This window comes from Salminus brasiliensis, chromosome 7 (genome assembly GCF_030463535.1).
Source record: "Salminus brasiliensis chromosome 7, fSalBra1.hap2, whole genome shotgun sequence".
Taxonomy (NCBI): Eukaryota; Metazoa; Chordata; class Actinopteri; order Characiformes; family Bryconidae; genus Salminus; species Salminus brasiliensis.
Genome location: NC_132884.1, coordinates 14,896,746 through 14,911,016, shown reverse-complemented (window position 1 = coordinate 14,911,016; position 14,271 = coordinate 14,896,746). Strand labels below are relative to the sequence as shown.

Genomic DNA, 14,271 nt, shown 5'->3' with positions numbered 1-14,271 from the left:
TATCAAGATATCACCCTATCAATATTCAGAAATATCATAACATTGGCCAAAACATTATCAAATGTTTCATACAATATCATTACAGCTATGGAACCTTGTATCAACCCACCTCAAACCAAAACAAAACTAAACATAAACCAACATCATCCTGTCAATTAATATAGGCTCTCTAAATGTTTATCCCTTTCCAGGGGGGGTCTCTCGGGAATTAATTAAAGTTTTGCTGATGCTCTAAAAAATACCAATATATTTGGATAAATTCCAATATAATTTCTTCTTTGTTAACAGGTTAACCAATAACGGATGACTGTTAACACAAGACATCAATAAAATGGCTAGCACCCCTAGTGGTCTAAGGTATAAGTAAATATGAATGTGCCAAGTGATTAAAACTGCTGTGCTGTGTTATAATTAATATTATTTTAAAAGCTATATAATGCGCTTTGTAGGTAGCAGGATAAGAGAATCATTTATTAGTCCCACAGTGGGGAAATTCTCAATTTACCAATATATATATAGAATTGATTAGTGCTATTTCTTGCACTGCGCATTGTTTTATGAGTTATAGAATAAACCGCCATTCATTCCTCAGCTGACCAAAAAAAATCTGGCCCTCTAAATGTACCTCAGTTGTCTTCCCAATCAGTCAAACCTTTCTGCCTCAAATAATATTGCAGCTTCAAAGCAAGAAAACAGCAGTAAAATGTGAATGTGCTGGTTCGTCTTGTGATGGTTTCCTTATGACATAACAAAGTAGAGATTTCAGCAGCTGTGCTAACAACATTTTCAACTAACTCCCCTGGTGGTGCTTTTGTAAATCCTTACAAATGGCCCAAGTTAAGGTCAACATTTAAGCCTAGCTTCAAAGGCCAAACATCTTCTGAACTTAAAGCAGTACTATCATAAAAGAACAGTTTTGTGCCACATGTGGCATAATATTATTTATAGCATTGGAAAGCAGTATTCAGGGGACAGGACGGCTGCTGTGATTATGGCTGCCACCTCTGTCTAGTAAAATTCCTCAACACTCTAAGGTACATGTCAAATTATACTACAGTGTTTAAGTTTCAGCTATCATGTTGTAGTGCTGCCTAATGCCTAAAATGTCACCAACAAGTGCATATTTCCAAACAATTTTGCTACATTGATTGGCTGTCTTTACACACAAAAGGTTTGACTGAATAAACATATAACTCAATAAAAAATAAACCTCAATAAAACTGCTAACATATGAAAATATTTGCATTACAGGACATCTCCAATCCATGGAAATCCATGATGGGTGGATGTGATGATTTACGAATGCTGTTTGTGCTAGGGTTTCTGTTAGGGCTGCACAATATCGTTTTAGCACCGCCATCACAATATGAGCATGCATAATAGTCACATGGTATTAAATGTAATGTTATGTAACTTTTTTGCTGCTTGGAACATATTGTTCTCATTTTCCAAAACATGCCTACCAGGGTCAGATTATATCTGCCCATTATAATTTAATATATATAATTTTACTCCAATCTTGGGTACACGGAGTGCATTATTAATGCCATTTCTGGTGGAAATTCTTGTGCTTTTTGAAAATCTCAATATATATTGCAGAAAGAAAACTGTTGCAATGTCATTTGTTTTCCAATCTCTTGCTGCCCTAGTTTCTGTTGCTTGATATAGGCTATATAAGACTATGTTAGCCTCGTAGTGCCAGTGCAAAATTAAAGGAGCAAATCTCAGACACTTTGGTTGATAATAAGTGGGTTTTACCATTCATGGTACTTTCTGAAAAAGTTTTAGCATTGATGGCTAACTCTTGTGGTGCGGATTCCTCATGATACTCACCAGCTCTTTGGTGATTTTCTCCACGATTCCCTTGTCCTGGAGGTTGTGCAGATAACGTGATGAAGGTGAACTGGCCAGACGCATTAGCTGGGCCATCTTGGGAGGTTCATTGGCCGCAGGTGTAATACCAATGGCGAAAAAGCGAACACCTTGGTTTCTAGCATCCTCTGCAGCAGAGGATATGTCAGGGTTTTTAGGATGTGACTGGCCATCGTACAGCACAATGGCCACCTTCACACTACTTGGACCTGACTCCTTCAAGTACATTTGGGTGAGGTTGGTGATGGCATAGGTTAAATAGGTTCCTTGCCCAATGTAGGTCATTGGCATTACGTTGGCTATGAAGTTGGACACACCCCTCCACTGGCTGAAGGTCTGCTCTTGGATCACATGACTGCTATACTGGAGGAGGGCAGACCTAAATATCAAACCACGACCAGTCTGCAGCCGAATATTCTGGACACGTTCGATCACATCAGTAACAAACTGTTTCTCCCTGTGATGGTTGTCTTTGGCACTCTCTGAACTGTCCACCAAGAAAGCCAGCTCCACAGTGCAGTCTTCATCCACCAGTGCTGAGAGTGGATTAAATGAAAAAAGATCTATATTAGATTTATGATTTAACACTGCCTAAATATGACTTCTAGGCCAAAGCCGTGACCTTCAAATGCTCTCCAGGATCTAGACTACAGTATCACTTAATATAGTACACTCACTCTAGGACAGCTTAAATCAACTACAGGCTAAATCATAAATCATATTTTTGACAGAACAAGCACATGGCAGCCAGGAAACTTGCCCCAAGACAGGGAATCATGACTAAAACCCTCATAAGCAACAAGGAGCCACGAAGATAAGATTAACTCTTCTGGCCATTTCCACTGACTTCTACAGGCTAAAAATTCCAGAGTTTAATCAGCACCCCATTCTCCAGCAAAGCTAATTACACTTAACTGAAAAGGCATTACCACATGTAATCTTAGGGTTTGTTGGTGCTTATATATACTTAATAATGATGCCTCGAGCCAATCAGAATTGGGCTGATTTTTGTCAGAAACTCCATATCACAGCCCCACCCACATAAACCTCATAAGCAACAAGGAGCCAAAAAGATAAGATTAACTCTTCTGGCCATTTCCACTGACTTCTATAAGCTAAAAATTCCAGAGTTTAATCAGCACACTGCACACCCCATTCTCCAGCAAAGCTAATTATACTTAACTGAAAAAGCATTACCACATGTAATCTTAGGGCTTGTTGGTGCTTATATATACTTAATAATAATGCCTCAAGCCAATCAGAATTGGGCAGATTTTTGTCAGAAACTCCATATCACAGCCCCACCCACATAAACCAAATTCTCTTAAATTTGACTGAAAATCAATGAGTGGCCAATTCATAGTTTAATCACGTAAATTCACAGTGAAAAATGGTGCTTTAAATTAAAGTGAATAAATAACACAAATAAAATGTTACATCAACATAATTTATTTTAATATTTCTTTAGTAAAGCTTTGATCTTTTTATCTTTAGGTTTGCCATTTTAAAGGGAATAGTGTTCACGTTTTAAATATCTTTAAATTATGTATGTTTTTCAATGTAGCATCCACCATGTTTTTCAAACTGTTACTGCCATGAGTAACTCTTTCCTTTTTGCTTGACACTGCACCATAGGGCAGAAGTGTGCGTTAACATTCTTAAAAAATGTACACACTGCATGCACATTTAGTATATTCAATTACGGTACTTGTGGATATGCTATACACTTACCAAATCAGGGGTATCGTTGTTTAATAGGTATGTGACCTACCTATGCCAGGACAGAAACCTTACATGCATTATTTGATGGCATCTACTGCCTGGACAGAAACTTAGCAAAAATTACATTGAACTCAATAAATGAGGAGTTTAGGTTTACTGTGGATTGGTCTATGTTGTTGTAGCTAATGCAAACTGGGCATGATACAAGTTAGACACAATAATGAATGTAAATATTATTTACACATTTCAATGGCAAATTTTTTATTAGATTGAAACAGATTTTTGAGAAGCCTGCCCCAGACGGAGCATTAATAGATTAAGACTGTGGAGATGTTCTTCATCAATCATATTCACACTGTGTCAGCGCTTCAGTCAGATCTTTGGAAGTGATGTTTGTTCTTACGCTGTTTGTTGCTTTTTGGCGCTAGGCCAGATGAGAGGAGTTTGCTTTTGGATCTGTTCTTGTTGTTCCTTGTTTCTTCTTCTTCTTCATTGTCATTTTCTTGGTCATAGTCCTGCTGGGCCCAAATGCATGGCAGCCCAAACAGCAAAACCAGCCAGTGCACAGAAAGCTGCATTTCACCTACACACATAGACATGCATGTACACTGACAGTTTCTAAAAAATATATCAACATGGAATAGTACAAATAATCATAATGATAACTGAATACATTCCTCGCATTTACTTACATGATCAGTACAATTAACCACATAGCAAAGATACAAAACATAAGCCACAGCATCATATTACGCTCTCTAACAGCACATTAGTTTAAAAGAAAGTACTGATGTTAGTACCAAAGGAATAAGCTAAGGATAATAATTAAGAACAAAACTATTATTACAAAATCAATTATGATAACACATTCAGACTCCTCCTACTCACCTTGTGCTGTTGTGCTAGATGAATGATCTTTAAGCAAAAACACAGATTCAGAATCAGACACTCCAACATCTGCTCTGCTTTCCTGTAAACATCTTGCACGAAGAACAAAAAAGACTCCAGATACAAGATGTGAAGCTCTGGTAGAGTGTGTGAGTGTGTGCGTGTGTGTATGTATGTGTCAGTGAGTCCAAGTGTTTTAAAGCAAGCCTGAGCGAGAAAGCTCCATACACAGCACACTCCACAGCTCCTCACACACTCCAAGCTCCTCCTCTCCATTTACACTCATCACATCCCAACCTTCTACTTTACCAGCCTTTACATTTTCTTTTGATTTGTATATTTTCTTTTACATTTTAGGTTGATGTAATTTTTTTGTACAATAAAAGAAGTCTTGCACTGAATGAACATTTTCGAGCTGATGTGTGGATCATTTCCACATGAATCTAATAACCAGTAATGAATTTTTGCTGTTTTTTTTTAAAGGTTTAATTCAAAGAGACACCTCTTCTGCACTCAGTGCTGACACAGACATTTAACCACGCACACACAGCTTGTATAATCTCCATCCAAAAGCCCTGCCAAAAAATGGGACGCTCTGGAACAGCCACACATGTCCAATGGCAAGCATCAGCTAGTAGGGTGTGTATTATTGAATGTGTCATGACCTTGTGTGTTCAGAGAAGTCTATAAAAATAAGTAAAGATGATTTCTGTAAGGTCTTATTAGATTAGATATCAGTTTCAAGGGGAATTGCACAGTGCACTGTTAATGGCGTTTGCATAAAAGTCCAATAAATCAGTCAGAGATAATGAGATTGGTTGGGATTTACAGTTAGGAATGTGCTGCCTTCCCAAATGTAGTTGATCAGACATGTTTGTTGTCTTAATTTTGCTTCTTTTAGTTTTGTACTGGAAGTACGATGCTAATGTAGCTAGCAAGTAACAGAAGCTTATTAGTACTGTCTAAACTGCATTCCATCATTAAACAATGTCACTGTAAAATTACATGATCCTTGAGGAACTTTTGGAGGTTCTTCGGTTTAAAACTTTGGCGAAACCTTTTAAGGTGCTTTAAGGAACCTTCAAGGAACTCTTTTCTTCAAAAGAAAGGTTCCTCAAAGCAACTTAACCCCTTAAACAGCCCACCGGCGGCCCTAAAATGTTGCTACAAACCTCTGTTACCAAAGAATAGCCCCACCAGTTTGTAAAGAAATCCCTGTAGTTACTTATAATATATGTACCTTAGTGTGTAAAAAGCCTTGCTACGTTATAGCAATCTCAAATATACTTGCTATGTGCTCTCTGAAAATGCTCAGACAAAAGTACAGACAACACCTCAGACTTTAAGATGGCTGATACTACTGTTTCTACGCACTCCTAAAAATAAAGGTGTGTCAAATGGTTCTTTGAGGTTCTTGAATTCTTAAATGTACTTTAAATGGTTCCTGTTGTGCTCTTGGAGCACCCGTTCTAATCGTATCTCCAAATTTTAAATCAGTAAGGAATGTCTGATTTCAAGATTCAGCTCCTTCTGCTGATGTTCTGACCCGCTCTGCTCCATCACACATTGATGGAGATGTGTGTGATGCCAGGTAACACTTCTTTGTAGAAGACCATGATGAACAGTGCAATAAAAACTGATTGATGCCCCCTGATTCACCTCAGCTGCATAATCTAGGGGTATATCAGCACTTTCATGTATCTGGAAATGCCTTGCTTTGACTAACAGTTGAGTTTTGGACAAAAACATAAATCCCAGAAGATGACAGAGGAAAATGCCTGCAGATGGATGTAATCATATCAGAATGGATCCATTCACAAAATCTAGCACATGCAGTCATATGTAAGCTCATAAACTGTCAATATGTGATCTACAGCACTAGCATATGTTCCTATTTTCTCAGCATGAACTCACTGTGCCGCTAATGATCTCCGGAAGAACATCGGAGAGAAGGAATATTCTCTCATTTTAGAAACATCACATCATTTCATGTGGTTGGTGTGGGGCAATAGAGAACACCACTACCTGCCAGTGTGCTACCATACCATGAATGAGACTGGGGTTCGATTCCTGGGCTAAATGGCTTTACTATGCTATACTACACTAATAAAAAAAAAAAAAAAGTTATTGGGCAAGACTTCAAATACTACATTAACCCACGCCTGTAATACAAGAGACCCTGTAAGTTGTCACCTAAATGCTGTTACACAGTTATTGACTGGCAAACCAGTTCCACAATGTCTTTTGTCAATAGTCATACATGGTACAACTAGCAGTAAAATGCTTTGATGACTGTCAGGTCACATTAAACAAAAAGATAATCAGGATAAAATATATAAAATTTAAAGATCAAAAACAAAAATAAAAAGTGAAATGATTATGATAAAAATAATTATATTCTTATTATATCATTAACTTTATTAACTATTATATACTATTTATTTTCTCCATATCTGTCTATAAATATAATAGGTCTCCCTTGTGATCTGACTATTCAAGGCATGGACTCCACAAGACTTCTGAAGGTGTCCTGTGGTATCTGGCAGTAGATCCTTTGAGGGGACGTGGGGCCTCCATGGACTGCATCTGTACTAACCACTGCATTCTGGTCAAACCCAATAAGACCTGCCTGATGTTTGGAAGAAGCTCTGTTGTCTAGCCTTTGTCAAAGTGGCTCAGACCTTTATGCTTGCTCATTGTTCCTGATTTTAACACATCACCTTCAAGAACTGTTGCCTTGCTGCCTGATATTTTCCCTTGACCTTATATGCCACTATAGATAAAGATATTCCTTCATGTGGATTATCTGGATATTCAGGAGTTCCAGGCAGCACATGTGTGAATCTGTTATGGTCATAAAAGGACCAAGATATGTGACATTGCTATGAAATGTCTCTGATCACAATCAAATGTTGATTATTGCCTCTATTGGCCTCTTGTGGTGCCAGCAGTGCGGTGTTGACATTTTAAACATTATTTATGTTCATCCTGGAAGTAAATATAACTTATATACTAGTCCTGGTTCACACTGGCTGTTTGCATCAAACTGCCAGTGTAGTCAGAAACGTTCCCACTGAGACCAATTCTAAGAGGTAAATGGAGCGTGTCAGGGTCAGAGGTCACTGTGGTCATGCGTGAAGGTGTTCGACATTAAAGATCTCAGCAGGAGTGGTCTGTTAAAGACAAAGAGCACCTCAAACTCTCACTTTCAAAATATTTATTTAGGCTACTGATGAAACCATTCTCATACAACCAGACTGTAACACTGAACACTACATTTATAGCTCACATAAAAAAACACCAGAGCATTTTAACAACATTGAGAGATGGAGGAAATAAACTAAACAAAAAACAAATATGTAAAAGTGATAAACACAAATTTAAAAAAGGAAAAGGAAAAAGTTAGGACACCCCCACATGTATTACTAAATGTAAAAACATCGTTTGTCTATTTAACCTAAATATACTATTTAACTTCATAAAATACATTTGTGATTTTTTAATAAACCCAGTTTGATTACTTGCTAACACATACTAAGTAAATCAATGCAATGATTAGAATTGTATTTTGGAGGTTTTTGGAGTAGCCTATTATATTAACCTCATTTAGTTGGGTTTGCTCTTGATTGTTGAAGTTAGTGGTATTATTAGGTATGGTAAAATCTAAAGAGCTTTCTGATGTTTAGACATCTGGGAATGGATTTAAAAAGATTTCACAACAATTAGAAATCGGTTCCACTGTCTGCAAAATAATTTATGGCAGGTCAGGTCAGCTAAAGAGGAGACAGCAAGATGCGGCCCCGAAGAAGTCTCCAACAATGCTTAAAGTGTCATCATGGGACCTACAGGTAGCTTTTGCCACAGTTGATGTCAAAGTATAGCATCTACCATCAGAAATAGACAAGATTGATTTTCATGGCAGGTGTGCCAGGATGAAACCCTCGCTAACACGAAAAAACATGGGCTACAGAATGATGGATGGGCTACAGCAGCAGAGCACCACATTGGTCATTTCGCAGACTCCCGCCATTGTCCTCCACTTTTTAGGCATTGAAATGCAATTTCAGAGAAGATCATGTACGGACACCAAATCATTATTGAAAGCAACATTCAGATCTTGGGAAACATTTCCCTTCTAAAGCTTTAAACTTATGATGTGTGATGGTTTAGGTGTTTCCAGATCAGGTCAAAATGTTAATAAACCTTCTTAATAAGTGTCCAGATAGCTTCAATTCTTCGTGGCATAGATTTTACAAGATCATAGAAAAAATCCTTTTACATTCCGGTCCATGTTGACATGATTGAGTCAATGCTTCCTTATACCAGGTCTGCCAGTACATCTTTGGATTGATGGACAATCATTTCTACATGGTTCTTTATGGAACTTTTTATAACATGGTTTTCCATTTTTTGTGTTATTCTTTTAGGCACATTATATTTGTCAACATGCTTGACGTGGATGAGGATCAGATCACATTTTAGGACAAATGAATAGATGAAAAGAATTTCCTCCAACAATATATGATGGTGCATTAAAATGATCTACTTCCAAAACAAATGTGATGGGTTGTTTAGTGTGATGTTTCTAAGACTGTCCAATAAGAAAGTGAAACTGAGAAACCCTGCTTTGTGAACCATGCTTTTATTTTACGAGTAATTCAAAGAGAATTTTTTTTGTTTTGAATATCTGAATTTGATTGGAAGTATGGTCACAACTTTGTGAAATACAGACTCTATAGCACCACACCCACTCATGTCACACCTAACTGAAAACTCAATACACGCAGCCTATTCATTCAAACCTTGACTGACAAAACAGGCATTTAGCCCCCGTTTTGACTGATAGAATTATGGGACATTCAGCACCTGTAGCCTGGAGGATCAGATAAAGGTAGAGCAAAGGAGATGAGTTTGTAAACCGGACATAAACCATCTCAGGAATGTCTAAATGTTCACTCAATGTCAAATGTGAATTTAAGTACCCCTAGGACATAGAGATAATCATTAAAGACTAGATCCCCTTATTGGTAATTTTGTCATTTTCATGCTTTAATGAGTAGCCTATATGCACTCAGATTTAATCTTTTCACATGTATATTTAAATGTAACAACCCAAGAGGTATCCAAGGGGTATAAAGGAAAACCTCAAGATTTACCTACATAGTTGCTTGTAGTCGCCAGTGTATTTAGTTACAACAACTAGATGGTAGAATACACCTGGCATAGAATACAGGACAGTTTGCAATAAAAGGTGGACCATTTAGGGTATAAACAAATAAGTCATATATATATATGTTTCAACTTAAAAAATACTACCTGGGCTGTCTTAAAAATAATTTATGGACTTCCAATAGTTGCACGATCTTGTGGAGCCCATGCCATGGAAAGGTCAGAGCTCTTTTGATGACATAAGGGGAACCTACACAACATAATGCTCCACAAGACCACACAGAGTTCAGCATTAGATCCTTTAAGTCCTGTAAATTATGAGGTACCTCTATGGATCACATCAGTGATCCCTGACCCTGTCAGCAGTTGTCCTTGTTTGAGTCACTTTTAGTCACTAACAACTGCACACAGTCATGTAAAAGCCTTTATCTTTTTAAATATATTTAAATATCTGGACATTTATTCTTCCTTTCAACACTACTAAGAGATATAACTGTCTGTTTAACTGTCTGTTAAATATAATGTGTCTTGTAAAATATAATTAATAGAAATGCAATTTTCCTGTGAGAACAGCCAACATTTATTACTTCTTAAAATGCCTAAAATTAGAATCAGGTGAGGAACATCAGATGATTAGAACACGTATAGAGGGGATTTTGGAGGAGCCAGTCGTTTAGTTTGGTTTGCTCTTTATTGTGGAAGTGAGTAATAGCACTGCCCCTAAATAATTTAAAAGTGCAACAACTGCCAACATGGCCATGGCAGGATATTCTAGGAAAAGCTAGGTAGCTCTTGTCACAGTTGACGTTAAAGTACATGAATCTACCATCAGACAGAGACTGCACTTTCATTTTTATTAGAGGTGTGCAAGGAGGAAACCTTTACTATGGCAGGAGCTACCCCACATTTTTTGAGAGAATTTGAAATCTTGTCCCAGACTACAACCTTCTTTCTGAAGACCTCAGAGAGCTTGTTGTATCTCGCCATGGTGATACCACAGACTAAAGGTCTGATAGGTTTCAGTAAGACCATAAGATGTCTCCAAAACATATGCAGCTGATATAGTGCACCTAATTTTAATAAATGTGAGGATGTCCTAACTTTTTCCTCACAAGAAAATTGCATTGTTATTAATTGCATTCAGGTTTATGTGTTTAGTTACATTACCTCCATCTCTTAACATTGTTTAAAGGAAGATCAGATATCCATATGTTTAAACATATTACAAATTCCAATGTTTTTTTTTATGGGGTGTCCTAATTTTTCACAGGACTGGATCATGACTTATTGGTGTCCTGCAAAAATCTTATAAATAATTTGGGAGAGTTTATTAGACAACCTCACACAACACCTTTATCAGTTTTAGGCAAATTTGCCTAGCTTTGGACATACACGCATATGCATGACAAGACAGTGAGCCATGTGGCTTTATCACATCAGGCCAGCAGGGTGCACCAAAACCCAACACATTGCCTAATATACCAAGTTCAAAGAGTGAAATGGCTCACCACACTATTTATCAGATCAGTATGTACCAACAAATGAATCCTACACTTTTTCATTCCATCTGAAAAAACAACAGCAGTCAGTCAGGTTGACACACATTGTCTGACTTTGTCCTCTACGACATGTCAATGTCCTGCTTTCCAGAATGAAACAGAGAAAACTCTTTTTCCCAGAGGGCAAAGATGTCTTTCCTGCATAGTCTATTTCCCTGCATCTTTCCCTTGACCTTTTTTATATTTCTCCAAAGACACATGTCCTGTTTTAGGCGAATCTTTCTAAAGCAGGAAAATAATAAGAGAAATGAATGAATTCAGGGTTCATTCAGACTGCTGAACTCAATCTAAGATAAAGGAACCTTCTATTATATCTCCTGCAGATAGTCTGACTGGATAACTGGCACGGGCTAGAGGTTCACTGCCATATAACGGTTTTACAAGCTGGTTTCGTACTTTTGTAAACATGCTGCAGGTATAGTGTAGCAGGAGTAGCATGACTTCAGCTATTACTGCAAAGCTGTTGCATGTAGGTACTGCTATAACATCTGTGTTGTTTTGAAAATGCTACTATTTGATCAAAAACATTACTATTACAACAAATCATAATAATATAAATATATTATGATTTGATGGGTGTGAGTATGTTAGCTCCACTATTTCTAAACTATTACACAAGGGCAAGAATTTACAGTTACTATACAAAACTATAGAAAAATGTATCGTATTAATGAACAAATGCATACAATAACTGGAGTTCACAGAGAAGTCTGTAACCAAACCTGTGTTTTAACTGTATTCTAACAAACACATTAACAAAACATATTCTGACCAAGGGCAGCTGGATTCATGTTTATTTAATGTAATTGGGGCCCATTTGAAGTCATTTAAGATTTAAGATTTAAGCCTTGTAGTGGACATAATGTCAGTGCAAATTGTCATTATTTTTACCCAAGGCTTTGGCTTGGAAACTGATGGATATAGTTTATACAGGCAAAAACACTGTTGTTTTAATCAATTTTCATGACTTTGTATGTAATTATTTAGTCTATTGGACAGAAATAAATTTGTTTATATAATATTTTTTTGGGTGGCTTGAACTGATTGCGTTTCTGTTACTGCAGTTTACAGCAGTAAACTTGCCAAAGAAGAGACATAATAATTGCACTATATACTGGACGAATTGTACATTTAATTAACTTAATTCACATGTGTGCAGCATTTCATTGTTAAAAGAGGGTGAAATATAACTCTATCTTTGGAAACTTTAATTGTGTTAGAGCTAATCAATTGGTAGCTTTCAAGTCAAATTTTCTGTCGTCTACATATTGGCATGTCATGCAAAATGTGCATGACATTTTGCATGAAATCGCAATATGAGCCGCAGAATTTTTCATAGAAAGCCTACCAAATCTTTAGTCTAACACAATGTAAATGTTTCCCAATGTTTGTGTTCATATTTCACACTCTTTTAGCTGCCATTGCTTAGAGGAAGACAAATCCAACCTCTAACAAGAGCTTTATGCAGAGTTGCTGTACTGGGCGTGTATGGAGGTATTCATGACGAAAAGTGGGGGTGCTGACACGGCTGTTGGAATAACAAATGGCACTTTTGTCTTGTCACTATAATCCTAATCTCGTTGCTGAAAAGGGGGATATTAAAATGTGTATGTGTGTGTGTTTGCACAGAGGCTAGGAACTGACACCTTTTTGACAAATGCACAAACGCTCAGCAAAAGCGCAATCTGACATGATATTCTAATAGCTGATTGCTCTATTAATTTTTGCCTTGATCTGTCCCCCACCTCCTTTTAATATCAGAAACGGTAATATTTTGTTCTCAGATTAGTGTAGATATCTGCTGACAGCTGTGGCCGCTGCAGGTATTTCACACACATAATTCATTCATAAAGGCCCAAATGTGCTCGTTTGTCATCTGCACGTTTTCTCTCCTTCGTTCAGAGAGATGGACTCCTGAGGGGTGGCGTAAAGGCAGAGTGGGTTTTGTCGTTTTGTCACTGATGTATTAGTTGGCATATGCAAGCGATGAATTACCACGGAAACGGAAGCAATTATCCAGCCCTGAAAGCGTCCCGGTGCTGCCCGTGGCCTCGGGGCCTCCTGAATTTACAAAATCATTTCATGGGACGAAAAACGGAGGAACCAGGGGAGTACTGGAGAGGAGGGCAATACAGCAACACACACACACACACACACACACTTACACATAGATGTTTGTTTTAATGCAATGTGAGGACATGGAGTCCCGTATGCATTACATTTGTTTTTGCATGAGTGAATGTAAATGCCACAGTGCTAGTGTGCGCTGACGCGTTTCCATGTTTTTTATGTGCTTTTTTTTTCCCTTAAAATAATTTTTTTGTGTTTGGTGTTTTGTTTTCATGGACATTGTCAGTTTTGTACAGGACTAGCTACCTATGCTAACCAGGTCAGGAACAACATTTTAAACTCCTCAGTAATAATCCATTTTTACAGCTCGGCACTTCAGACTGATTTGTTGCGGACAAGCCAGTTTGGCCATGACTGGCCCAGTTTCTCTCTCTCTCCATCAGATGAGAATGGGCTTCTGATTGACTGCAGTTCAGAGAGCGGCTGGGTAATGGAATATGGAATAGCCTATTACAGAAACCTCTGCGCTCACGTTAACCAAGTCATTTTTCGCCTATCTTTCTAGACCTATCTTTCTGCACAGATATGTGCGTGTGGGTGTATGTGTGTGTGGGTGTGTATGTAACAATATTTAGGTCGCATACTTCTGGATGACTTGATGACTTGATTCTTCAACATTTGGAATTCTGAGTTTTATGCTAAGATTGTGAAATGTAGCATTATAGTGCTTTTGTTTTGTTTAGGTCTTTTTTTTTTTTTACTCCAATCCAGGTACGCCCATGTCTCACTACTCCTGTAGTTTCATTAGGCAGTGATCTACAACCATTTTACAATCAGATCAAATGAATGATCGACCAGCATTTTTAGCTTATGCCTATTAAGAATTACAAACCATTTTATATAACATCAATCCTGACATTTCCCCTGTTTGACATAAGCTCACATCCCTTGTGCACTTCCGTGTGCTTGAGCGGTTGGAAGTTTGAGCCCT

At 37.6% G+C, this 14,271-nt stretch overlaps 1 protein-coding gene across 1 annotated transcript in view; it reads right to left on the bottom strand.

Moving 5' to 3' along the window:
- Nucleotides 1-4,172, bottom strand: part of col28a2b (collagen, type XXVIII, alpha 2b) — a 39,929-nt gene extending 35,757 nt beyond the window's left edge. Inside the window, exons 1-2 of the mRNA XM_072683089.1 lie at nt 3,998-4,172; nt 1,834-2,408 (exon numbers count right to left, since the gene is read on the bottom strand). Coding sequence (XP_072539190.1) covers nt 1,834-2,408; nt 3,998-4,172 — 750 coding nt within the window. The remainder of the gene's footprint in view (nt 1-1,833; nt 2,409-3,997) is intronic.
- Nucleotides 4,173-14,271: the final 10,099 nt, after the last annotated feature.